The sequence below is a fragment of the Phaenicophaeus curvirostris genome, chromosome 16 (assembly GCF_032191515.1).
Source record: "Phaenicophaeus curvirostris isolate KB17595 chromosome 16, BPBGC_Pcur_1.0, whole genome shotgun sequence".
Classification (NCBI taxonomy): Eukaryota; Metazoa; Chordata; class Aves; order Cuculiformes; family Cuculidae; genus Phaenicophaeus; species Phaenicophaeus curvirostris.
The window spans coordinates 7,000,202-7,027,496 of NC_091407.1; the positions used below are offsets into that span (position 1 = coordinate 7,000,202).

Sequence of the window (27,295 nt, forward strand, 5' to 3'; positions counted from 1 at the left end):
GACCCAAAAAAGTTACACGGCTGCAGAATCAGCCCTTCACTCTCCCCCACCACGTGTTTTGGAAGTTGCAACATCTACCTTGCTTCTTGTCCATGGCTTCCCAGAAATGAAGAACAGCGCAACACGCCTGGCAGAAGAAAGGGATGGGGGCGGGCTGGAGGAGGGAGGGGAAAAAATCCCGCAGGATCCAGCACGCGGCACTTCTTGCACGCACCGATGATTATTTTCCCTGGGAATGCATGGCCTAAAGCGCTCGTCGGGTCCACGCAGCTCTCCGTGCCCAGCGACCCCAGCTCCTGGGGGTCTGTGAGGCTGGGGGCAGCAGCGAAGGTGAGCAGGGGGAGACGGGGAAGGTAGAACCGCGTTCCCTCATCGGCAGCTGCCGAGGTTGGCCGGTCGTGGCTCCGATTACCCTTGCAAGCTCAACAGTTGTAAAAACTGCAGCAGCGAAATAGCAGATGACGTCAACAGGAAACTGTGGGGGAGCCAACTCCTGCTCCGGGAGCCATAGGAGCACTGGATTGCTACAGCGCATCCCGGTGGGACACGTTTGCTTCCGACAAATTAAACCATTCAAACCCTGCCTGCAGGCAGAAAGGCAGAGCTCTTGCCTCCTCCATCCCCCTTCCCCAGAAATCCCACCGGAGCAACCCTTCCTTGAGGACAGCCTTGCTGCCACCGGCATCCACCAGCCTTCGGAGCAGAGGGAAGCCCACGCGTGCTGGCTCGGGCACCAAGAGGGTGCTGGGATACAAAGAGGTCACATTTCCTTGTGCTGCAGGTGACACACTAATTGCTTTGCCACTAACAACTATTACCACAACAAATAGTAGAAATATTGTTCCATGACAATACTAGCACGGAGCTCAGCAGCTATTCCAGGGCGACAACCGAGACAGCATCTCTGGTGGCAAAATATAAATTGCTGCATGGATTTGGCTGGTAAATAGCAAGGGAGAGAAATGAAGGCGGGGGGAAGGGGGGAAATCATTCATTTCTCTGCAAACACATGTAAGAAAAGACATGGCAAAGCGCTGCTGCTCTTCTTTCCCTCCAAACCAGCCCAGCAGAAGCCAGGGCTGATGTTCCCAATCTGGCTTTGACAGGTTTTGATTTCCCTGTTGATCTGGAGGGGAGATACTGTACCGACCCCTTCACCTTAAAATAATTACAGCAAATACACCTCTGGCTCGCTCGTGCACAATTCCCTAACTTGCAGGCTGTGCCGTGCCATAGGCATTTGCAGGCAGAAAAGTCAGAGGTCAAGGTAAATGCCCATACCAACCTAATGAGTGACTCTAATTTTAAATAGTGTTTATACAAGCCCCAGAAGGACTGCGGAAGATATTTTCTCAGGCGTGTTTCCACTCCCAGGGTATAGTTTCAGGCACAGATCATCAGCACATAAAGGATGCTGATGCAGGAGCTGCTATCGCAGACGGCACCAAGTGCCACTGGCTCCCAGCGCTCCTGGGGAGAGCGATGCTGCCTTGTCATCATTAACACTGTGGGTGGCTAATTCCCTGACCTGGACATAAGATGCCCCAGGGATCTTTCCAGACACCTACAAAGCCAGTGCTGCTTTGGAGCAGAAAGCCCCTAACCCAGCCTTGAAAGACACATGGGATTTGCCGTTAATTATCCAGCCCTTCATAAACTACAGGTAATCCCAGAGAGATAAAAGGTATCAGGTTTTTCACTGGTGTTAATGAAGCCTCCCCACACCTCTGTGCTGGGAAATCACTGGAGAGGGAAGCCAAGGGAGCAAACCCTGCGACGGGGAGAAGCCAGGGCACTCCCTGCAGGTCCAGGTACACCAGGGCAGAGCCAGGGACAAGGATGGCTCCGCTGCTCCCAGCAGCCTCCTGCCAGTGGGTTGGCTTGAATAAGTGGAAAAGCACACCCTTAAAAACAGCAATGAGCTCAAGCAGCGCCTTGCCAGCACCGGGCCCCTCTCCCCACCCTCTCCCTGCAGCCAGGCAGCATCTCCCGAGAGCGGTTTGGTTAAGGCTGGGTCACCATCGCAACCGAGGATCGGGAAGAACCGCTTTGCCATGAGCAGCAAAAAAGGAACATTCTATTTAGGGTCAGTGAGGAGCTTTTTATAGGTGTGTGTTTGGGGTTGAGCAAAAAATGAACTGTCTCACCTGCCCCAAAAGAAGAATCATAGAATAGTTTGGGTTGGAAAGCAGTCCCTAGCTAAGCAGGAGAGGGGACAATTGTCATGGGATACCCCTTTCCCTCCAGTCAGGGCAAGGTCCGCGCGGCAGGTGGCCGCACCAGCCCAGCACCACGCTGCCCAACGCTCACCGCACCTCATCATCCGACCAGGAACGGCAGCAGCTTAACCGACACAGGCTGTAACGCAGCCCCAAGCCCAGGATGCACTTGCCTTTCCCCAGGAGACACACACCCCATGGGAAAGCCCCACATGCCTGACCACGCATGGGGCCTGGCAGCCTGGAAACTCTGCGGCAGCTCTGTTTTTAAGCAAATCCTTTGAAGCAAATTCAATCGGAAAGGTAACAAGGTCATCTCTCTCACCCATCGTTGTGGCTGCCCCATCCCTAGAGGTGTCCAAGGCCAGGTTGGATGGGGCTTGGGCAGCCTGATCCAGTGGGAGGTGTCCCTGCCCAGGGCAGGGGGGTTGGAACTAAATGATATTTAAGGTCCCTTCCATCCCAAACTATTCTATGATCCTCTCGGACAGTGCTTGGGGACAACCAGTCACCAATACCACACAGGGCTCATCTCCTCCAGCACAGCAGGATGTCACACCGACGGTGCCACTGGGGTTGGGCAAGGGGGAGATCGATGCAAGGGAGAAAGGTGCAGCTGCGCGGTCCCCAGCGAGGGGTTTGGAGACGGGCACATCAGCCGAAGGTCCGGACAGCCAGAGGCCAGCGCTGGCACTGCCACCTCTCGGTCTGGGAACCACACCCGGGCTCCATGCACCGGCCAGATAACAGCGCCACGAGCCACGCCAGCCCTGCCATCAGCTCCGGGAGGATGTCACCACCCAGTTGCATTCCACCCATATTTTTAGGTCACCTGCATAACCCCGAGGGCTGGAAAAAGCTTTTGATTGTCTGTTTTGTTCGCAGTGGTGGCAGTTTGCTATCCTTCAGCCCCGTGACAATGGAGCACACAGTCTCCCATCTGAGAAACCCACTCGAGCAGAGAACCCACTGCCTTTAGGAAGCTTAAAAGCACCAGCCAGCTGGCCTCTGTGCTATTGCCATGACAGGACTCACTACGTACATGCCAAGAGTCATGCTGCTTTGCACCTGAGCTTGTGCAAAACCGCATTGTGAAGGTGGTTAGTCACATGGATGCTCTTGGGAGAAAAGCATCCTCTACAGGGCTGGAGGCTGCCTCCTTTGCATCCATCACTCCAACTGGATTTTCTCAAAAAAAAATGCAGCGGCAGAGACCACACCTCCCCAAAACTCCCACCAAGGTGGCAAAACTCTCGGGATGGGTAATTAACCCAACCCACAGCTTGTCAGGAACCGCAGAGCTGGGTGGCAAACGGGTCGGTCCAGCTCTCAGGATGCATGGCCAACTCAAAACCCGTGGCCACGAGCCATCTCATGGGACCGGCACGGGCTGCAGCGACTCAGCTGCAGATGCTGGCAAGGCGCCATGAGAAAAAGGTCTGGAAGCAATCCCAGCCCCAACACCTTAATTGTTAGGAGAAGACAAAGGAAATGATGCTTTAGAGAGAAACAAAGAGCATGCTAGAAAAAAAACCCAAAAACCAGAGTAAAAGGAAGAGGCAAAGCCACTATCACCTGTGCCCAACTCCCTGCCAGCAGGCACTCAGCCCTCCTCCTCCCTTTGACTTCTCAGCCTGTAGGCAAAGCCATGAAAAAATGCAACCTCTTTGGAATGGATGTGACTGGCTGGTGACAGTTTCCTGATGGGAGAGAAAATTCAAATTGTTTTTGGAATAGACCAGCTTGCCAGGAGGCACACTGTTAGCTTTTTTCTTTCAGAGAAAGAAAGAGTCATTTGACTTCGCTGTAACTCAACTCCAGAGCCAACAGATACACTTTTTCTATCCAAACTGGTACAATTCATAGAATCATGAAGGTCGGAAAAGACCTCTAAGCTCATCCAATCCAACCATCAGCTCAACACCACCGTGCCTACTAAACCACAGCCCAAACCATAGCGCCACCTCTACATGCTTTTTGAACCCCTCCAGGGATGGGCAGCCCGTTCCAATGCTTCACCACTCTGTCAGTAAAGAAATTTTTCCTGATATCCAATCCAAACCTCCCCTGATGCAACTTGAAGCCATTTCTACTTGTCCTATCACTTGTTACTTGGGAGAAATTCAAATACTTCCAGGTGTCCCCAAAACTCAGTAAATTTGGCAAGAGAGCAAAGTATTCCCTGTCTCCTTCTAATGCAATTCTTTAAGAAAAAAAAAATCAGCTATCTACCATCCTCTTTCCAATTTCTTTTGGGCAGAGATAGAGTGATGTCCTCTCTGTGAATTATGTAAGACAGGGAATATGGAGACTGTCCCATTCCCCTCAGGCCACCATTTATCCCCGTCAGACCTCAGTGCCAGGCTGAAAAGCTTCAGTCTTAACCACTAATGATGCTTCCAAGTCAAGAGAGGGAGCAGGTGACCCACTTGGAGCCCGTGACCTCCAGGAGAAAGAGCTGACATGGCAGGGTGAGAGCTGGCTCCTGAAACCCCCAGGAGAGCCCAGCCAGACTCACAGCCTCTTCTTCTGGCATTAACCACACCATCCCTCTGACCTGCAGCACGCGCCTCGTGCTCTCCCATTGCTGCTCCTCTGCCCCAGAGGACAGACCATGCCCATATTCCCAGGAGGTTGTGGAGAGGAGGGAGCTGGGCTTTTCTCCCAAGTGACAGGGGACAGGACAAGAGGGAATGGCCTCAAGCTCCAACAGGGGAGGTTTAAGGTTGAACATTAGGAAAAAATTTTTCACAGAAAGGGTCATTGAGCACTGGAACAGGCTGCCCAGGGAGGTGGTTGAGTCACCTTCCCTGGAGGGGTTTAAGGCACGGGTGGATGAGGTGCTAAGGGACATGGTTTAGTGTTTGATAGGAATGGTTGGACTCGATGATCCGGTGGGTCTCTTCCAACCTGGTGATTCTATGATTTCTATGACATGGCCCATGTGCAGCTGGTCCATGAGATCAGCTCCTGCTGCTCATCAGTTCAGGAAGCTGAAGTAAGATACATCCATAGATCATTCTTATAAAGTAAGATACATACATATATATACAGACACAAAGACCTATATCTACATATAAAGAGAAGCACCACACACTTGCTAAGCTCCACATTTTGCAGAACCTTCTCCTTTGTTCCTCCAAACTCACTGCTGCAAAGCTTAAAAATCCAATCCCTCCATAAAGACTGGACCATCAGCACATGGAAAACCGCTGCCAGCCCCACCGCCCAGCATCGCTCTCCACCATCCCCTCCCGCCGGCTGCCAGCTGAGGCTGCAACAACTCTGCATGGGGAAAACACTTCTTTTCCAGCAGCTTTGCCCAGTTCCCACAGGGCAGCTTTGATTCCTGCCTGGGAAGGGCAGAGGCTTCACGGGCAGCGTGCCAACAGTGCAGTGGCGTTTCGCCACCGCGGCCCCACGTGGCTGCGGGCAGGAAGGGCACAGCCTCGCTCCGCTGCTTCCCTTTGGGTGGGTTTTCTCCCCCTCCTCACCTTTTTTCGCTCCTCACCTACCTCCCTCGAATCCACTCATTACACCACAATTTTTCCAGTGTTCAGGAGGAGGAAGCGTCGCCGGCTTTTCCTAGTAACGCCGGACTCAAGGGCTGTCGCTCCGTCCCAGGAAGCCAGCGGTCTCCGCAGACAGGACAGTCCCAACGCATCCGGCTCACGAGCCGGCAGGCTGTGACTCAGTGCAGTTCAGCTCAGGGCTTCCAAAAAACATTTCCATGTAAACACGAATCAATAACTTTTTTTTTAAAAAAAAAACAACCTTACACCCAAAGACTGAGCCTCACACCAGCATTTTGGGGAAAGAAGCGGTGTTCTTCAGGGCAAAGTACAAACCATCAAGGAGAGGAGCTGGAAGGAGATGTGTGAAACGTCAAACCTGTTTGAGACAAAGGAAACCGCGCCGGCTCCCTTCCCTGCAATGGTTACACACGGTTTTCCTCGCTGGGTTGCGACTGTAAAACCCCACGGGGAAATCCAGAGTTATCAAACAAGAAATTCTTTGTGGATCTAAAATTCAGCGTAAACTCTTGCAGCGACCTGGAAAAGGAAGCCACACGTACAGGAGAGCCGCTGGGGGAAAAGCTGAGTAGTTTTCTACCACCTCAGCAAAGCGCACACACCGCTGATAAGAGTTTCAGTTAAAATTCACCCACACTTTCTTCCTGGTGATTTCTAGAGGCACCTTCTCCAGCCTCTGCTTTACTCTCACTACCCAGACGCCCTTCAACCAACCAGGCAAGGGCAAGCATAATTAATACCTGCAAAAAGCCTCTCTTGGGCAAGAGAGAGGTGTCTGCAGAAAGCAAGAGGCAGCCCAGTCACAACACAGCCCTGCAGGTATCCTTGGCTTGGAGAAGAATCCCAGCCCTGCCTGGTGCCAGCTGTCCTCCAGCAGCAGTGCTCAAAGTCAAGAAATCACAGGGATCAACCAAAAACCTGGAGGAAATGAGCTGCAGACGTCAATGAAGAGTTAACACAGGGAGCTGGGGAAGCAGCACAACTCAAACACCCGCCACCTCCTCCTTTTCTTGACAGCCTTAAGGCAGCTTCCAGCCTTAAGGAAAAGAGGTGCTGCCAAAGAAAGAAAGCCAGAGCGCTGAATGGAGGGCGGTACAGGCCCACACAGGTCCCCCGGCAGCATCACCACCCCAACACCTGCATCCTTCTTTCTGCACCGTTACGCCACTTGGGTCCTTTGACCAGCGAGCTGTCACCGACCAGGATGGTGGTTGTAGGGCAGCATCATGGGCAAGCCAGGTACAGAGGGCACCGCGTGGATGATGTCAGCTGCAGGGAGACCAGGGAAACCTCAAAAGCCAGCCGAGCACACGTGCACACACACAAAAATGCCTTGCATTGCCCTGCCCTGTGCCAGCAGGGATTTTCTGGGTGCAAGCACGGGGATTTACAAACAGGCACGTGGGGCCAGGCTTGCCACCTAACCCCGAGCACCTTTCCAACATGCTTGGAAGGTGACAAAGAGCAGCCTCGGCAACGTATCAGCACAAGATCACCTCATCTTTGGCTGAGGTGCAACTTGGCAGCACGTCAGGAGAGGAACCAAGCGGTGCGCAGCAGCAGGGGATTTTCAACTATGCCGAGCAGCTTTCTTGAAAAGCCTCGACGGTGAGCACATCTGGCTCGCAGAAGAAGAGCCACGTCATTTTTAGTGACGCGCCGCAAAGACATCTTCAGGACAACACCCCCTGCAGCCATGCACACGTTCAGGACTGACTCAGAGGGACCATCCTCGGGGCTGCGTGCTCAGCTTCTCTGCCATCTCCCTCTCAAAAAATAAGTCTTCCCACCAAGTAAACCCAGATCTCCATCCTACAGCAAACAATACTTCCACCACGCGGTGTGTTTGCCCTTCACTCAATAGGAAACAGTCTCCTGCAGGGAGAGATTCATGCAGCAGGACAGGGCATCCTGACTACAGCAAACGCCCTCCAGCAAGCCAGGTGAGGATGCTGCCACCTCCTAGGGCTGCTAACACACACCTGTAAGGACCTCCAGGGCAGGTTGCAGCCCTGCGGGGCCACGGCACCTGACCCACTGTAGCCAAATCCCACAGCCTGCTTCGTCAGCCGTCCCGTGAGATTCAGGCTAGGAGGGAATTTATACACGCACACCAGCAGTGTTGAACTGGCCTGCAAGCCCAGACAAGCTGACAGTCCCAAGATAACCTCGTCATCCTCCCCTAAACCACCCCTGGCCGGTCTACGTAAGCAGCCCTGCGTGTTTATGACCTGTCAGACACATGACTGTCACCTGCCAAGCCCTGGAGATGGGTTTCCTCCCGTCCTTCTGCCCTGCATCGCTGGTCCCACCTGCACCCGGCACAGGTGGACACTACAGGAGGACACAGCTCAGCTGCAGGACCCCGTATCAGCTAAAGAGCTTCATGCATTCCTTACTGGAAATCTCCAAGACCTTTATGGCAACAAAATACCATCACAAAAGCTGCTTTTGCGTTTCCAAAAAGACACAGCAGGCACTGTCAAAGCAGAAGATGAGACAAATAAAGTATAATAACCCCCACGACACAGCTCCCAGGGAGGAGAGGGGTCCAAGCAGCACAGTTATCCTTAGAGAGGTTCATCAGATTCAAACAGCAAGGCTGATGCCAGTGCCAAACCACAGCTAAAGTTAGCAGCCTCTGATGGGAAATTACTTGTATCGAGCACTCTGGAGGCTTCTTCCATTCCAAAACTAGATTTTTCTTTGTCTGTGGTGGTGGTGCGGGGGGAGGAAGGGTTGATGCTCTACAAACAACTTCTGGTGAGCTTTGTGTCCTCCTCATCCTGCCTCCTCCTCCATTCTAGTTATGTTTTTAATGGAAATTTATCTTTTTAAAAAAATATTAACATTTCACTGGAAATAATGAATAAGTCTTAGAGCACAGGACAGACCCAGCTCAGCAGCGACCTCCCAGAGCGCAGAGCAGGCAGGAGGACGGCAGCTCCGGCAGCCTAGTGGGTTCTGGACCCTGCCCAGCTCCAAAAGGAGAAGGTAACAGCCAAGCCATCCCCTTCACATGTCTCCTTCCCTGACTTCCCAGTGAGCAGGGCTAGAAAGCCGTTGCTCCTAGGGCGAGGAGAGAGCCGGAGCACAGCAAAGACATCCCGCTGTACCACACCCCAGTGCACCAAACAGCTCCCTGAGGTCACATCACAACACTCACATTTCGGAGAATCCAAACTCCAGCACTCGATGTCTTTAAAAACAAGATCGAGTGTCTTTTTGCACAATCTGCCTTAATTTGCCCAAAAGCTGTTGGACCAGCTGCAACAATTCCTGGAAGCAACACGAGGACCTCCAGCCGAGCACGATGTTCGCCATCAACCCTCCTGACCTTAAAACCCACGATCCAGCGTTTCCCCATTTCCTCCCGCATCAGATCTAGCAACACACAAGGGCAATCATGCCACACAGACCAGTCCACCAGCCTCTGGGGCTTGAAAGGGATGTGCTCTTCCAAAGTGCTGCCCATCTTCTATTGCAACAGGGCAACAGAGCAGACAGTGCACAAACAAGCCCTGTATTATTAAACCCATGGATTAATTAAGCCACTTGGACAAGGCAGCACAGAATTGCAGGGGGAAAGGATGCTGGAGAGAGTCCACCTCCCCACCAACTTCATCCCACTGCAGGTCCAGAACCTCACCCAGTATTAAGCACCAATTCCCTCCCTCCTCTACTCGTTGGGACCACAAGAGCCTGAAATTCTGCACTCACCTTTACCCACACGATAACCCGCTGCCTCCCGCGTGGGCAGCAGTTCTGCTCCAGCCTTTTGCTGGCAAAAAAGAAAGGTGCAGACAGGGAGCCCTGTCCCAGCTCCAGGAAAGAGAGCAGAGACTTGGACCCACTGCAAATCAAGGCCAGCTGGGGCCACAAGACATCCGAGATATCCGAGATATCTACAGCAGAGCCCAGTAATTACGGTATTCCTTGGGGCAATGAACATTTAGACTCACAGTGCTGCCACGATATCAGTTGCAGCCTCGCCCCCACGCAGATAAGGGGCTGTGGGGAGACGGGGTATCTCCCAAGCTGAAAATTAACAGAAACTTCCAGTTTCCACCATAAGAAAGTCCTCTCTACCCTTTCCCCCATTCAAAATCCCTGGCTAACACTCAAGCAGTACTACAGAGTTTTGTCAGCAGAAGAGGCAGCAGGCAGACCCAGCTCCATAGGTACCCACAAACAGACCTGAGTCACGCCGGTAAAACCCCAGACTTGATGTTAGCAGAGTAAAATCACCTCTCAACCAACTCCAGTTCCTCTCCTGCTCTTTCCCCAGTGAACAGCTTGCCTGGAGCCCTCAGCACAAGAAGGACACGGAGCTGCTGGAGCAAGGCCAGAGGAGGTCACAAAGATGATCAAACTGGAACACCTACCCTGTGAAGAGACGCTGAGAGAGCTGGGGTTGTTCTGCTTGGAGAAGAGAAGACCCTGAGATGACCTTATTGCGGCGTTTCAGTACTTAAAGAGGGCTTATAAAAAAGATGGGGAAAAACTTTTTAGCAGGGCCTGTAGCAATAGGACAAGGGGTAACGGTTTTAAACTAAAAGAGGAGGAATTTAGACTAGATATTAGGAAGAAATGTTTTCCTGTGACGGTGGTGAGGCACTGGCAGAGGTTGTCCAGAGAGGTGGTAGATGCTCCATCCTTGAAAATATTCAAGGTCAGGTTGGATGGGGCTCTAAGCAACCTGATCTGGTTGAAGATGTCCCTGCTTACTGCAGGACCTTCACGGTCCCTTCCAACCCACACCATTCTATGATTATTAACACCAGTGAAACCCACCTTCCATCCAAAACCCCACAGAGCCCCACATACGCAGCAGTGGCTTCTTGGGTCAAAGAATCACAGAGACCAGAATCGCAGGTACCAAAAGAGAAGCTCTACAAAGCACATCTGAGTTTCCTCCACCTCTGCAAACAACAGGGGCAAAGCAAACTCGGGCTCATCCCTGGACTGCAGCCCAGAGCTGGAAAATAAAACCAGGAGCCTTTAGGGAGAAGCACTATCCACTGAAAAAAAAAGCAACAGAGCATCCCTTCAGGGAGGGAAGCGGACTGCTGAAGCATTGTTAAATATTTATCATATCCAACAGGATATTTTGCATGTGCCCACTGCTACTCTAGCAGAAAGCTGCACGAGCAAAGCTCTGTGCTCTCTCTATCACTGTTACAACGAATTGGATGCAAGCTCCGTGATGCTTCAACTAGGATTAAAATAACCTGGCTCCGTGGGTTCAGAGCTCTCAGCCCTGCCTGCACACATCCAGGAGGCACCAGGCTGGTGGCCACTCTGCCCAGACACGATGGAAGCCCAAAGCCAAAGCCCTGCTCTGCAGGTCACAGCCTCACCCCTATTTTCAGCAGAACTGCCTTTTTTTGGGGTGGCGGCAGGAAAAGTGTGAATGGCACACGAGACAGTAAAGGATTCAGAGCCGACTGAATTGTCCACTGGTGGTGAGCTCCCATGGAGGGACACGTCCCCACCGCTTATTTACCAACCCAGAATAGACACAGCACCTGAACAAGTACCAGTTCATCCCAGGTTCTGGCATCTCTCACTGCTGGTTTCTCCGAGACTCAATCTGCTCCCCAGAAACACAGCCCAGCTTGGCCAGACCCTGTCCCCTCACCCCAGCAGCACCCCACATCCTACAGAGAAGGATTCGCCCCTGAATTCTTTGGGCATCAGCACTGGGTGAGCCTAAGGGAGGCCAAGCAGAACTTCTCGCTCCAGACCCCACCTGAGCATCCTCCTTCCTGCAGCTGCAGGGCTGCTTTCCCCAGCAAGCTCTCCGGTTTCAGAAGACGCGTGCCTCCCTGCCTTTCCCTCCAGGAGGGGATTTCTGGGTGCCCTGGGTGTCACCCGAGCCAAGAGCCACGGTGATGGGTGCATGAGTCTTCACACGGGCTGCACACGCAGGCAGAAGATACAGGTCGAGCTGGGAAAGGCAGCAGCACCACATTTCTCCACTCATCCAAAGGCTGCAAACTCACCAAGGCTCCCTCCCATCCCACTTTAACCGCTTGGATACAACATCTCTCTCCTCACAGCAGCTGTTTCACCAAAAACGGTGCAGACTTTGCTGGAAAACCATGCCCAGGACCAGCCACGTGTTGCAACCTGTGGCTGGGGGCTGCGTTCCTTGCAAAGCTCTGCAAGGAGGACACACAGGCAGCTCCAGAGTTTTGCGGGCGACTCCTTCCCTCAGCACCAACCACTGGATGGGAACAGCGCCCAGGGGAGTTTTGGTGACCTGAGACAGCAGAGGGTTTGCATGTTTTAGTAAACATCCGACTTGACAGTGCAAGGTAACACAGAAAGAGCGTTTTCCCACGCACCTGATCCTAAAGATAATTTGGATCAACCAGATCCAGGCAACGGGAAGAGGAAGAAAGCCGAAATCCTTCCTAAGCTTCCCCTAATCCCCAGAAGATGTTTATCACGGAAGCTATGTTTAGCGCAGCGGAGGCAAAGCCCTCGCCCAGCACCATTCCTATCACGCGTGTCACCGCCAGCCACGCGCATCCCCAAAAACTCCTGAGGCAGGAGACAACCCCGTGACTAAGCCAGGATGACGGCAGGCGAGTTTTGGTCCGCAACCATCATGGAAACAGCCGCCCCGAGAGCCTCAACGCAGCACCCTCCACTCACAGCCACCGTCGCCTCCAGCCCAAGGGGGCAAAGCGAGCTGCAAAACGAAACCTGAGAAATTCCCTATGGAAAATTAGGGAAACGTAGCTTAAATTTAGGGCGTTTGAAAGGAAAGGCATGAGGAGCTGCCGCGAGTACACGCATCCCAACTGGCGAGCATCCCTACGCGGCTGCGGGAAACCTGCTCCGAGGGCGCGGATGCAAGAGCGAGGAGGAGAGGAGAGGGATTCGGAGGAGAGGAGAAGGATTCGGAGAGGCTGCATGCGCTCTGGGTTGATGTGGGAGCTGCAGCTGCCCTGACAGAGGCAAAGAAGCTCCGCTTGAAGCAGAACACGGAGCTGGCAGCGCCAGCCGAGCCCGGGCACGCTCAGCACACGCGTGACGCCTCCAGCAAAGGGTATAGAGGAGTCGTACGGACGCACGGGCACCGGCCCCGTGCAAACACGACCCCCCGGGCACGGAAAGGTTCCAAACTCCCTCCCAGGTGTTCCCGGTGGCCCCGTCCTTCGCCCCGACCCCCCGGTGCGGACTCACCTCTGCCCTCCATGCGCGCAGCCGGGCGCCCAGCCGAGCCGGGCCGAGGCCAGGAGGCTTTTTAAGGAGCCGGGAGGGCCCCGTGAGTCACGGGCTCCGCTGCCGCCGCCGCCAGCCCGGGCTGAGTCAGCGCCAGGAGCGCGGGCAGCGGCGGGAGAGCCGGGAAAACCGGAGTCACGCCGGGCTGCGCTCAGCGGCTCACGTGGGGCCGGGCTGAGCCCCCGGCGGGACGGGGGGCGCCTCCCCGGGATGGAAACGGAGCCCGGCAGCACCGGCATCCCGGGAGCATCGAGTCTCCGGGAGCACCGGGCTCCCCGGAGCATCGCTCCCGGTGGCATCGAGGCCCTGGAAGCATCGAGCTCCCGGGAGCATCCGGTCCCCGGTAGCACCGGGCTCTCAGTAACGCGGGCTCCCGGGAGCAGCGAGCCCCCGGTAGCACCGGCTCCCGGTAGCACCGAGCCCCCAGGAGCACGGGCTCCCGGTAGCACCGAGCCCCCAGGAGCACCGGGCTCTCAGCAACGCGGGCTCCCGGTAGCACCGAACCCCCCGGTAGCACCGGTCTCTCAGCAACGCGGGCTCCCGGTAGCACCGAGCCCCCCGGGAGCACCAGGCTCTCAGCAACACGGGCCCCCGGTAGCACCGAGCCCCCAGGAGCATCACCCCCCACCCCCCACCTCCCCCCGGTACCGGAGCTCTCCCGGTAAGCCACACGGTGACAGCGGCACAGCCGCACACCGCGCACAATAGCAAACCCGGCTACCGCGCTCCCGGCAGCTGCTGCTGCCGCCGCCGCCGAACGGGCCCGCCGCGCACCGGGACCCCCGCCCCGCTCCTTCCCTCCCCGTCCGCGCCGGGCAGCAGGCCCGGTGCCCGCGGCTGTCGCCGGAGCCGACGAGGCGGCTCACCCCGGAGCCGGTCCCGCTCCTACCTCTGGGCACGGACATGGCGGCGGCCCCCGGCGGAGTCCGGCCCAGCGCGGCGGCCGCCGGGGAGGAGCCGCGGGGCGGGGCGGCGGGCGGGAGGCCACGCCCACCGAGAAATATGATTGGTCTGCGGCGAGAGAGGCCACGCCCACAAGCAATCTGATTGGACAGCGGCGAGGAGGGGGCGTGGTCACCACCGCCGCGGGAAGAGTTTCGCGGTTCTCGCGCGCGGCTGAGAGGGTGAAGCGAGGCGGGCGGGCGCGGGGCTGTCCCCGCGGTCTCGGGTGCGGGAGTCGCTGCCCGGCGGGGCGCGTTCGGGGTGCAGCACGGCCCGGGGGCCCCCCAGCCTCTCACCTTCCGTGGGATCCACTGGTAGGTCTGGCTGAAAAGTTCGTGGAATCTGTTCCTCTCTGAGTCACTGAGGAGTCAACCCCTCCAAGCTCAGCAGGTCATAGAATCGTGAAGGTTGAAAAAGACCTCTGAGGTCATAGAGTCATTGAATTGTTTGAGTTGGAAGGAACCTTAAAGATCAGCCAGTTCCACCCCTGCCGTGGGCAGGGACACCTCCCTCTGGATCAGGTGCCCAAGGCCCATCCAGCCTGGCCCAGGGATGGGGCAGCCACCAATTCCCTGGGCAGCCTGTGCCAGGGCCTCCCCACCCTCATGGTAAAGAATTTTCTCCTTATGTCCAGTCTAAATCTGCCCCTCTCCAGTTTATACCCGTTGCTCCTTGTCCTGTCGCCACAAGCCTTTGTAATCAGCCCCTCCCCAGCTTTCTTGTAGCCCCTTCAGGTACTGGAAGCTGCTATAACGTCTCCTCAGAGCTTTCTCTTCTCCAGGCTGAACAACCCCAACTCTCTCAGCCTGTCCCCATACGGGAGGTGCTCCAGCCCTCTGATCATCTCTGTAGCCTCCTCTGGGCCCGTTCCTCCAGCTCCATCTCGCTCTTACGCTGAGGATTCCAGAACTGGACCCAGTCCTCCAGATGAGGCCTCACAGAGAGGAACAGAGGGGCAGAATCCCCTGCTGGCCACGCTTCTTTTGATGCAGCCACACAGTTGGTTTCTGGGCTGTGAACACACATCACCCGCTCATGTTGAGCTTCTCCTCCCCAGCACCCAAGGCCTCTGCAGAGCTGCTCTCAATCACATCATCCCCCACCCTGTATCAAAATTGGGGAAATCATCCACCCCGGGCAGGCTCAGTCGTGCGTCTGTGCAGGGGACCAGTGCCTCAAATAGACCTGGAATAAAGTAGCGATGGCATAAGATCTGGCAGCTGCAAACTGAAGCTAGAAAAGCTCAGATGGGACCTAAATTACAGGTTTTTAATAGGGGGAGCAATTACCTTTCCGAGAGACGTAGTAGATTCACCGCCTTTCAAGTCTTTCAACACAGCCTTCCTAAAAACACTCCGCTCCAGCCCAGCCGCAGGGTTATGAGCTCTGATGCAAGAGCTGTGGATGTCACCACCGCCCAGGCTGGGCAAGCAGGAGTGGGGGCAGAGGGGACCCTCCTGCCATTTGGCCCTACGAATTTCTGAATGAAGAACAGGCTCTGAACTCCAACCCGGCTGATCCGAACAGGTTTGGGCTGGGCGAGCGTTTGGGTGCGAGATTTAGGGGTTGCCCTGCAGGGCAGAGCATCGCCAGCACCTTTGCAGAGGAGCAGCTGGATGCGGGCCTGGGGGGACCGGAGGGACCGGCTGGGACAGGTGCTGGTGGCACCTGGGGGCGGGGGCACAGCCGGCGCTGCCGCCTCCCGCCGCGCGGGGGCGCTGTGGGCGGGGCGATATAGAGCATGCTGGGCGGGGCCTGCAGTGCTGTGGGCGGGGTCTGTGGGAGGGGCGGGGCTCTGTGAGTGGAGCCAGTGGGGCTGTGGGAGGGGCTTGTGGGCACTGCGGGAGGGGCTGGGCTTTATGAGGGCTATGGGTGAGGCTCTGTGGGCGGGGCCTGCGATCGCGGTGGGCGGGGCTCTATGGGCACCGCGGGTTGAGGCTGTGTGTGGGCGGGGCCTGAGAGCGCTGTGGGATGGGCTGTGAGGGGCGGGGCCTGTGCCGCGGTGGGCGGGTCTATCCCACGGTGGGCGGGGCTCTATGGGTGCAGTGGGCGTGGCCTGCGGTCACGGTGGGCGGGTGTCTATGGGTGCGGTGGGCAGGGCTATATAGGCACGGTGGGCGGGGCTCTATGGGCTGTGGGCGTGGCCTGTGTGGCGGTGGGCGGGGCTATATGTGTAGTGGGCGTGGCCTGTGGCGCGGCGGGCGGTGCTATGTGGCCGGTGGGCGGGCTCTATGGGCGCGGTGGGCGTGGCCTGTGGTGCTATGGGCGGGTTCTATTGTCGCGGTGGGCGTGGCCTGTGCCGCGGTGGGCGGGGCTCTATGGACGTGATGGGCGTGGCCTGCGCGACGGTGGGCGGGGCTCTATGGGACTGTGGGCGTGGCCCGTGTCGCGGTGGGCGGGGCTATATCCTCGCGGTGGGCGCGGCCTATGCCGCGGTGAGCGGGGCTCTATGTGCACTGTGGGCGTGGCCTGTGCCTCAGTGGCCGGGGCTCTATGGTCGCGGTGGGCGTGGCCTGTGCTTGCGGTGGGCGGGGCTCTATTGGCGCGGTGGGCGGTGCCTGCGGGCGGTGGGCGGGGCTCCGTGGCCGCGCTGGGCGGGCCCCGCGGGCGGTGCGGGCGGGCGCAGCCCGTTCCCGGCCGGGCGGCGGTACCAAAACAAGCGTTCGGCGCGGCCATTGGCTGCGGGCGGGCACGCGGCGCCCCGCTGGCCCTTCCTGCGCTGCCGCCGCCGCCGCCGCCGCCGCCGGCGCGGGGCCCGGCCCGGCCCGGCCCGACCCGGCCATGGCGCACGCGGCGCCGCTCGGCCTCCTGGAGCAGGGCTGCCCCATCCGCGTGGAGCACGATCGGAAGCGGAGGCAGTTCACCGTGCGGCTCAACGGTGAGGGACGGGGGGACGGGGCTCCCCTCTGCCGCCGGGAGAGACGCGGTGCGCACAGCTCCCGTTTCGTTTCCCCCCCCCCCCCCCAATTTAGGGCCCGTCCCCCTCCCTTCGGTACCGTTCTTCCTTCCCTCCTCCTATTCCTTCTTGCCCCCCGTTTCCCCCCTCCCCATTTCTTCCCTCATTCCTGCCTGTCCCCTATTTCCTCCTCCCCACTTCACCCTCTGTTCCTCTCCCCTCCCACCCTTTCTCCTCACCCCTGCCTCTCCCCACTCTTCATCCCCCATTCCTGCCTGTCCCCCATTTCCCCCTCCCATTCCTCCCCCCTCATTCCTGCCTGCCCCCCATTTTCCCTCTCCCCTCCCACTCTTTCCCCTCACCCCTCCCTCTCCCCCCATTCCTGCCTGTCCCTCGTTTCCCCCCTCCCCACTTCACCCTGTGTTCCTCTCCCCATTTTGCTTATCCCCCTTTTCCCCCCTCACTTCTCCCCCCCAGTTTCACCCCTCTCCATTATTTCTCTCCCTCATTTCCCCCCTCTTCCACGTCACCGTGTCTGCAGCCCCTCTGTACACCCACCTCTGCTGCTCTGCTCCCCCCAGTGCCCCCCATCCTCTCCTGAACCCCCCTGGACCTGCCCCCGTGCCCCCCTAGAAGCTTGGCCCAGGAGATCTGGGGGTCTCCTGGCTCCCTGGTTTGGTGTCGGGGTGAGGAGCCCTGGGCAGGCCGTGGCGGAGACTCGCTGGGCCCCGCTGGAATCGTAGAATCATAGAACAACCAGGTTGGAAGAGACCCACCGGATCATAGAGTCCAACCATTCCTATCAAACACTAAACCATGTCCCTCAGCACCTCGTCCACCCGTGCCTTAAACCCCTCCAGGGAAGGTGACTCAACCCGCTCCCTGGGCAGCCTCTGCCAGTGCCCAATGACCCTTTCTGTGAAGAATTTTTTCCTACTGTCCAGCCTAAACCTCCCCTCAGTAACTCCCTGGAGTAAGTGCCTTTGGATGGCATGGAGGTGCCATGCCAGATTGGTGCTGAGGGTCGTTCCTTGAGCTTTGGGGTGGCTTTCCTGGTGGGATTCCTGCAGGGAAGCCTCTCGGGGGCTGGTTTGGTAGGATCCACAGAGCAAAGCTGCTGCGAGCAGAGATCTGGTGACACGGTGACCCCCCAACACGTCCGTCTGTATCGGGCAGAGTGAACTGAAAAGTAAGGGCTCCTGACTTTTCTTCGTGGCACACCGATTCCTTTCCAGCCATCCTCTTAATGGTTAATCTCAAATATTCAGCAATCCCAACCTCTATTCCCTGTCTGATAATCCTTCCGAGCACCACTCTGGGGACAAGAGACTGCCTGGCTGCCCTACAGAAACAGCAGGGCAGTTCCCTTTCTAAAAAACTAAACAAATTAAGTGAGTAATTCCAGAATGATACGGACTGCAGGAGGCATTTGAGAGAAAACAACAGGAATAGTCTGGATTTTATTTTACACTCTCTCTCCCTCCTCTTTTTTTTCATTTTTGTTTCAACCACTAATTACAAAGCACAGGCTGGAGGCTTGGTGGTGGTGGAGCAAGGAAGGAGGAGACTGGGTGCGGAGCAACGATGTCACCAACTGCTTATTTCAAACAGAGAGAGATCAAATGAGGTCCTAGGTGCTGGGTCCCTGCTGGCGTCACAAGAGCCGTAACACAGTGTTGTCGGTGGAGTTTGTACGTGCGTGAAGGAAAGGGGAGAGTGAAGGATCAACAACTATTAGGGAACTGTAATCTTTATTGTGTGTGAGGGAATAAAGGCTCTTCCAGCCACGCTGTGGGCCAAGTAGTGTTTGGTGGCTGAGTGGGGATGAGTTGGGTCTGGAAAAGGTGAACTTCAGGAGTGAATCAGCTGTGGGACCCATGGTGGGAGTTGCGTGTGAACCAGCACCGAAGCTCCTGCTCCAGGAAGGGACCGTGGCTTGGGAAGACGCAGCCTTTACCAGGGTTGTAGGTGGATCCCAGTGATCAGGGTGGATTTTTCTGGTTGTTCAGGGCGAGTGAACCCTTTCATTGCAAGTTCAGCACCAGCCATGTAAGGAAGCTGAGCAGAGCACCGTCCTGGTGTGACGGTATTCCTGCTGCTGGGCTCACTAATATCCATGGAGAGCGGGTGACCACCTCTCTTTCTGCTTGTCAGGTATTTGCTGATAGCAGCCGAGCCCTGGAAGGTAGTCGGGAGATAACTGTCGCTGCAGTGTGTTTATTTCCCGGGCTGCTCTCTTCATCCCTCCTGCTTCTGGCATGGTGAGCATCAGTGATGCTGAATGCTCTGGTGGGTTTTCCCTGCTGGGTGCAGGGGAATGATGACAAAGGAGTCAGGCACAGATTTTAGTGTCGCTGTGATCCACGTATCCCTCTGAGAGCACTTTTGTCCCGTGTTGCTGCACTGTGGCAGAGATGAACAGCAACCAGTGGGATGAACCTGCAGCTCCAGGGTCAGCTTGTCTCTGCTGTCTTGATCCTACTTTCAGCTAGATGTCAAGTGTGGATGATGCTCTGGGAAAACACAGTGCATTGGGATTGTGGACCAAGGAGCCAGGCTTTGCTCAAATCCAGTAATCGCTGGTCTCGTGATTTGGTGGTTTACAGTAGCGCCGTGTCAGGTAGAAAACTTTCCATGATGGTGTTTTTATAGAAATCCCTGTAGCAAGAGGCCTGAGGCACTGTGAAAGCTGTGAACCAGCTGTGGAAGTGTTTGTTTTCAGCATCGTCCTGTGTTTGGCTCTGTGCCCCAGTGTAACCTCACATCAGGACTCCCTCCCTGGATGCAAAGAAGATGAATTGTGTTCGGTGCTCTCTGGTTGCCCTGTATTTCCCTTCTCTGCTCATTGCTCCCCTTTCTCCCTTTGTCGCTGCACATGGCTCCTAAAACTCGGACAGAAACAGTGGCTTCACTTTCAACAGTGGCTTCACACATTCGCTTTTTCCTTGCATCCCAAATGCAGAAGCACTGAGAAGCTGAAAGTAAAGCTGATTATAACCAGACCTCACCGAGCTTTGTTATCCCCCTGAGAATAGAGTTGAAGGAAGCCCAACTGGATCTGTAATCAGTTGAAATGTGACTAACAACACAAGCCAGCCAGAAACCTCCCTGTGCAGTGACTGGGTTGGAAAACAGCAATTTGTCAAAGCTAAAAACTTCCGTGGGAATCGTATGGGCCGGTTTTGTCAGGAATAGTTGCGGAGGGGTTTTTTTGATCACAGATAAAGTTTCTGGTCAAAACAAGAAATCCAGGAGACCCCCACCCAAAGCACTCGGCTGGGCTGTCCAGCTGCTGGCACAGCTGCTTAGGGCAGGGGACCAGCACTTCTAGTGGCAGCCGCTTTGAATTATCGATGTTCATAAAACATATCAGGCTGTCTGGTCAGGAGAGTGGCTCACCGCATGCGTTGAGTTGCTCCGGTTCTCTGCTTCTTGCACATCTGCACTCCCATTCATTCGATGTGCGGGTGCATCAAGTCACACTTCCCAAACCTCCCACTCCTCCCTAGCTGGGTTTGGGCAGGATCCAGTGGCTGGAAGCTCCTGCTTTGCCTGCTGCTGATCTGAGTTTCGAGAGCTCCTTGTCAGGAGTCCAGACTCAGGTTTATTAGGAAGACTGGAGCAGGTCATGCCTGGGTGCTTTCCTCCCTTCTGGGACCGATGCCCTCCAGGAGGGGAAAGCTGCCTCATCTGCAGCAGGAATGGAGGGATCTGGTTGCCGGACACTGCATCGAGACATCCCCACTCATCTCCTGTGCTGCAGTCGCCTGAGAGAGCTCCTAAACAGGAAACTGCTGCAAACCAGAGTCCCCCACTGCTGCTGCTCCAGCAAGCGAGGCCTCTCTGTGACAGTTTTGCCGTCTCTGCTTGGCTCTGTCTGTTGTGCTCTGTTGTGTTTTCTCTCCGTAGTAACGTGCCAGTGGCTCCCTTAGGAGCACGGTCAGCATGCAGCAAGCCCTGGCCTGGGATGCATGAGCTCTTCAGGACATCCCGTCCTCTCAGCTTGTCTCACGTGCAGCTTCAGCAACACCTTTTGGCTCAGCTGCTCTCTGGTTCTGGGCTTTCCTGATCTGAGGGTGGAAAATGGGGCTGGTGTCTGTTCTCTCCCCCTTGCTCTCATAGGGGGATGGCTTTGCAGCAGTGCCCTAAGGGTGCTGGAGCTCAGGGGCTGCCTCCAAAGGCCAGCAGCCATGCGTGGAATTGGCCTTAGGGCAGCAGCCAGCCCTCGCCAGGCCCCTGCCCTGCTCTGGTCCCAACACACAATGGTGCATTGTGGGCTGGGGCCACTGCTGAGGGACGGGGAGACGCCTCGCACTGGCAGATCAGGTCCTGCTGTGCTGCTGATGCCACTGTAACCCATCGCCAGGCAGGTGCTATGTGTGCCCTGGGAGAGGGGGCTGGTGAAGGATGGGCTGGAGGAAGGTGCTGATGTCTCCCTGGGTGCCTGCCATGGCCCTTCCTCAGTGCTGGGCTTGTTCCCCTGGCGCTCGGGAGCCACCCAGCCTGGGGACTTGTGTCTGATGGTGTTTAGACCTGGTCCCTCGCCCACCTCCTGGAAAAGCTTCCCCTTCTCTGTGCACCCTGCGATTCGAGGGAGGGCAGGCTGGGGCCCCGCTGTGCTGCCAGTGCTGCCGTTTTCCTGGCACAGGCTCCTTTTGCTCCTTTTTCTTGCTGTGCTGATTTGCATTGACTCAGACTTCCTCGCTCGCGGTGGCCTTGAAGCCGAGGAACTGTGCAGGGGAGCATCTGTGAGTCAAACATCATCACCATCAGCGCAGGGACACTGCTCCATCTGGCTGAGACCGGAGCCTGTTTTACCAGGCTTTACCTGTGCAGGCTGATAAAATCCCTGCCCCAAAGTCTAAGGGGACAAGACATCCCTCTTATGCCCTGTTTTAGTGTGGATTCTGCTCATGTGCCCTCTCTTTTGGAGGGATTGCAAAAAAACTGAGGCTGGGCTGCTCCTCTCAGGGGTCAGTGCTCCTTCCAGCTCCCTCAGCTTTGTAATATTCTCTTTGCTGGGAGCAGCCCTGTGTCCAAGCTACCGCGTAGCAGCAAGGCTGGCTTCTTCCACCACTGTATTGCAGCAAGGTGCCTCTGCTTCCCCCTCTCCTCCCTCCAGCCCTGGGGAGTTCTTTCAATGCGAAAACAAGGGTGATGCCTGGAGCTGCTCGTGGAGAGCCCAGGAACAGTCCTGGTGTTTACAGCCTGCTTTGCCCAGGGTGAGGACAGTGTGGAGAGGTTGTGCAGAGCAGCTGTTTCTGAGGGAAATGGGCTTTCTGCTGGCCAGTCCTTTCTTTCCCTTTGCAAACAGCTGCCCACGTATAGAATCGTAGGAGATCAGGAGGACTGGGCTGGAGTTGTCAGCTGAAATACAATAAAATAAAGATACTGACCTCAGCTAAAAACCAGAGTAAATGCAGGTGAACCTCTCAGCCTTTTGCTCTCCAGTAATCATTGGAGAGAAAGGAAATGTTTCCATTATTTTAATTCAGCTTGTTTCTTTGATTGGTTTGCATTTCTGAAACTCACTTTTAAATACAGAAACCCTCTAGAAATGAAATGTTTGGGTTCGCATCAGAGATGGAACTCGGGTTCTACAGATGAGGCTGGAGGGCTGCTATTAACTCTGCTCTGATTTACATGTGTGCTGAAACTTCTTTTTTTGCTGTAATTGAGGTGCAGTGAGAAAGGTCAGGCTGTCGCAACAGGAAACCTGTGTGTATGTGTGCTTGTAAATGTGTGTGCACAACCCCCTTGCACGCCTGTGTGCGCTTTCCTGTGTTTCTGTGGGACTCGAGTCTCCCAGCATCTCCCCCAAAGTGTGTCTATTAAATGCTGCAACACCAGGCCAAGAAGTCTTGTCCTGTTTTATATGCCATGACAAAAAAACTCTGCTGCAGAGAGAAAGGAACTGGTAAGCTCTGTCCTGTTCTTCCCCTCCTTTTTTTGCTCTCTTCCCCCATCAATACATCTCACCCCTCTTGGCAGCTGCTTTCCTACCCTAAACAAGTTGTGTTGGCGCATCCGCGATTCACATGTGGTTAGAAGACTTGCCCCTGGTGCAGGGGCTTGGAAAGGCCAAGCAGACCTCTCTCTGCTCGCAACTTCAGTGCACCAACAAATGCATCCAGCTTTTATGGAAAGCCAAGCTTCCCACATAGCACCACAGCCGTTCCCCGGGGTGCAAGGGCTGCTGTAGCCATCCCAAAACTGTCTGCTGTCCATCCACTGCCACGGGCTCCCCATGAACAGCTCCAGCTGATGATGATGGGCTGGGAGCTCCTCGGGTAGGTCCCAAACCTCATCCCTCTCTCACATCCCCCAGGTTGCCATGATAAAGCAGTGCTGCTCTACGAATATGTGGGGAAGCGGATCGTGGACTTGCAGCACACAGAGGTACCAGACGCCTATCGAGGGAGAGGAATAGCCAAGCACCTCGCAAAGGTATGGCCCTAGCCACCCTGAAGGGCAGAAGCTGTGGCTAGAGACCCTGGCTGAAGCCGGGCTCCATTACGTGGGAATTGCATGCGTGTCCTGTGGGAATCATCCCTGCTCTGATGGGAGATGGGTGGCTGGCAGGGCGGATGGAAATCTGTGGTCAGACATCCCTATTTCTGGAGGCAAGGAGGGGCTGGGTGAGTGCCAGCACGTCCAGCCTCTCACCCTGCCTCGGCCCTTTCCTCCTTGCACCTACCTTTGCAGGGGCTGATACGGCACCTCTCCAGGGGTTGGGCCTCCTCATCTCAAAGCTTTGAGGCCCTCGTGAGTCCTTTCCCTGCCTCGGGCCCTGCTGTTGTGTCCCCCAGCCATGCAGGGAGAAGTGTGGGGTGATGCTTTGTGGTTACAGCTGCTGAGTGACAAAGGTGGCCTCCACGGGATGTGGCTGGGTCACCTGCAGTGCAGCAGCCACGGGGCTGGATGTGTTGAGAGTTACCCAGGGGTCCCTGTTGACTTCTGGTTAAACTGAGGAACCTGTGGCGTCACGGAGGCTGTGGTGGGATGGCTGTGCTCTCCCCTGCCTCACACGGGGGCTGCGTGAGGGCATCTGCTGCTTCCCCCAGCTGAGTGTCAGGTATGGGAGTGTGGACCCCGTGAAGCCTCAGAGGAGAGCGTAGGCTGGGGTGTTGGCTGTAACCCGTCTGTCCTCTCTGGTTAATTGCAGGCAGCCCTGGACTTCGTGGTGGAGGAGGACCTGAAAGCTCATCTGACGTGCTGGTACATTCAGAAATACGTCAAGGAGAACCCGCTGCCGCAGTACCTGGAACACTTGCAGCCTTAAGACAGGACTGCTCTGACACCAGCACGTCTGTCCCTGACTGTTCGATGCGGCCTTTGCTTCTCTGCGGTCTCAGGAACCCCCCTAGACACACACTTACAATTCCCGTTTTTTAAAGCACATCCATGTGGTGCATGAGTGTGGGCACAACCTCCTTCTCTCTGCCCACAAATGAGCGTGGCTACAGCCCTTGGGCCAGCTTGGCTCTGGGCACACGTGGTGCTCCCCACTGCCCTTCCCAAGCCAGGGGGTGGAAGAGGATGATTTTTCTGCCAAACTCCACCACAAAACCAGGGGATGACTCAACCTGCACCTCATCCTCTACCGTCTGCTTGGCAACAGCTCTGAACTTGCTGGGGGATGTTGGTTAGGGGTGGTCATGAGGAACCAGCCCCCATTTCCTCCCAGCAGCTGGGGGAGATGCTGTGGATTAAGCTTTGTGGGACAGAAGGAGGTGTTGGAGGAGTCCTGGCCCTGTGGCTGGTTAATCCCCTGCAAGTATCTGTTGGGCACCAGGCCTTGTTCAAGCCCACGTGGCGTACGGATGAGAACATGTGGCTCATGGTGGCACCTCAGGGGCTTTGCTGCACCGTCTGTGGAGACACTGGGATGGTGACACCTTAGAGCCTAGAGGCAGGAGCCATGTGAGCAGTGGGCTTCGGCTGCAGGGGCTGTGGCAGAGCATGTGCAGCGTCAGTGTGCAGGGGAAGAAAGGCAGCTGAGTTGCAGGTGCTGCTCCCAGAGATGCCAGCTCCTGCTCAGCCTGCTGTACAGAACCCCAGCACGGCATCCCTGCAGGGTCGTGGGCTGTCGTTCCTGTCTCTGCTCTCTGCTATCAGTGTTGACCATGCTGGTGTGGAACCCAGTCTACTCAGGAGAGGAGCACCAGCCCCCCCAGCCAGCCCTGGCCGGAGCAGTGAGGGGTCATCCTACACTTTTGCGGGCACCAGGGTGGTTTCCTGCAGCTGAAGAGGAAGGCTCCACCCCGTCTCTCTCAACTCCAGCTCTGCACCCCTGTCTGCACCAGGTCACAAGGCCTTGAGACATCATTATATCCTGAGAGCATCGGGGGTAAGGCCTCTGGAACCTGGTCCTGGCCCATCTCCAGGGCTTGATGTGGATGCCTCTGCCTGGATGCTGATCAATTCTCCTATGGTGTTTGGAAAGGAGCCCTGGCTCAGCATTACCCCCAACTGCTTGCTGGCCTCCTCGCGGCTCCAAGCCCAGCGTGCTGGCAGCATCGCAGGGTCCTTGGCCAGCAGCAGGAACACCCTTGCATCATGCTGTTACCTCCATGGATGATGACCTCGTAGCACAGCTCAGCTGCAGTCAGATGTAGAGGTAACACTGATGGCAGGGCACTACCTGGCTCCAGCTTGCTGCCTGCCCTGCCTTACCCAGCCTTTCCAGGGAGATCCCAGAGCATCTTCCCCTGAAATCGTGGGACTTCATGGTGTCCCAGGGCTGGGCTGCGGCAGAGGAGATGGTGCTGCTGGCACGCCAGCCCTGAGCAGCTACTGGGAGCTGCAGCCAAGCAGAAGGAGCTAAATCACCTGCAGGCTAAATCTAGACCCAGCTTATCTCTCAGCAGGGACTAAAGTTTACAATCTGTGCCACGGACCGAACAAAGCCCTGGCCAAGAGGCAGCTCAGCCCTCTCCTAGAGTCCTGTGTAAAGTCCTTGGCAGCAAAGGCAAAACCTCATGCACCCTTCTCTCCTGGTTGGTTTGGTTGGAGTTGGAGACCTTGTGCCGGACCTCATGGCCAGGCTGTGAGACCTGTGTCTGTCTCCTGCCTGTGGAGGAGCGTGTGCCTGGCAGCAGAGCCACCTCCAGCTTGTGCTGCTCAGGAATGGCATCAGGCTCAGCCCTGCCGTTGCCTCGTGTTTCTACCTTCTTGCTGCCTCGTCCACCCTGGCTATGACCTTCAGGATGGCTTAGAGGGACTGGGAAAGGGTTGCAGGTAACAGAACTAAAGTGTCTTGAGAAGAAATCTGGGCTGCTAAATCCTTTAACATGCAAAACACACTTGAACGTCTAGTTACAAGAGCAAGGCTGGCTCTGTTACAGCCAAGTGGTGGCAGAACCATCCCTGCTCTTGATCCCAAGGGGAGGCTGAACCATCTCCTCTCCTGCAAGACAAGATCAGATACCGTTGTATCTTTGTCACAGTGGGGCTGGGTGCCTCACGGGAGCAATAGCGTAAGCCCAGCACTGCAAGCCTCTGTCCTGGTTTTGTGCTCTTTTCCGTTGCATGAGGGTTCCCAGAAGTACCCCGTTGTGTTTGCCCCATGGGAGTGGCTCGCTGGAGAGTGTGTAGTGGTCACAGCACCGTCCAAGCCCGGTCCCGGCACCCTTTGTGCTGCTTTAGCAGGAAAATCGTGCTTCCCAGCGCCGGATCACAAGTGGCAATCGCTGCCTTAAATCAGGCACAGCACATGGTTTTGCTGCTGCTTCCCTTCAAGGTGCTACAATCTCTCAGGTGTCTGACCTGATGGAGACGTGTGCCAGTGCCTGTGCCAAGCGTTTCACTGCTGTGCCCATCCTCCACCCAGGCCTTCCCTCACCGTGGTTCTTGACGTCGGCGAATAGCAATACTCACAGGTTACTAGCGACGCCGCGGTACACGGTGCTCTTGTGATCTGGCGCTGCTGGCTGGGAGATGGCTCCGGCTCCCTTGGTGTTGGGCAACCTTCTCTCCTGACTTTCCACCAGCCACCTTTTCCCAGCTTGTCTCTGCAGAAAGGAGCTTTGAGTCCTGTGTTGCCCCTTGGTGCTGACTAAGCCTGGAGGAGATGGGGATCCTGGATTCTCTCCAGCAATGGCAGTGTGGAAGTGGTGTGGTTGAATATTGAGGTCCCCAAACCTCTTTGAACTACAGACCTTGGTGGATGAGGAAATGCAGATTGCTGTCAAACCTGCTTTCACATCACTCAACTTGAAGCACCCTTTCCCTCATCCACTTTCCAGCATTGTCTTCCTCTGTCCAAGGTTTCCGTTCTGTTGAATTTGGTGGTTACAATGTGCCTTTCCTTCTCAGGACCTGTTACAAAAGACCTTTCTGCTTTTGTTTATGTCTAACATTTATCTCTATCCCTCCCTCTGTCATACTATAAAACATGAACATATTGCATGGAATACAATACAATAAAAAGTGTGGCTTAACTGACCCGCAGTGGCTCACTGGGCAGG

At 56.1% G+C, this 27,295-nt stretch overlaps 2 protein-coding genes across 5 annotated transcripts in view; one reads left to right on the forward strand and one right to left on the reverse strand.

Annotated features, from left to right (window-relative positions):
- MAP2K3 (mitogen-activated protein kinase kinase 3) overlaps positions 1 to 13,968 on the reverse strand; it is a 33,358-nt gene extending 19,390 nt beyond the window's left edge. The window contains exon 1 of one of the 4 annotated variants that reach the window (XM_069870414.1): positions 13,878 to 13,968. In XM_069870414.1, the coding sequence (XP_069726515.1) occupies positions 13,878 to 13,893 (16 nt within the window). In that variant the 5' untranslated portion in view covers positions 13,894 to 13,968. Of the gene's footprint in view, positions 1 to 78; positions 523 to 5,734; positions 5,843 to 12,949; positions 12,978 to 13,877 lie in introns of those variants that run through there. The other 3 variants (XM_069870416.1, XM_069870413.1, XM_069870415.1) reach the window with 3 other exon arrangements.
- Positions 13,969 to 16,684: 2,716 nt separating this feature from the next.
- Positions 16,685 to 27,272, forward strand: NATD1 (N-acetyltransferase domain containing 1). The gene is made up of 3 exons (XM_069870432.1): positions 16,685 to 16,808; positions 23,155 to 23,273; positions 23,992 to 27,272. Exons 1-3 carry the CDS (start codon positions 16,712 to 16,714, stop codon positions 24,106 to 24,108), a joined length of 333 nt encoding a protein of 110 aa, XP_069726533.1. The 5' UTR covers positions 16,685 to 16,711; the 3' UTR covers positions 24,109 to 27,272.
- The last annotated feature ends 23 nt before the right edge of the window (positions 27,273 to 27,295 follow it).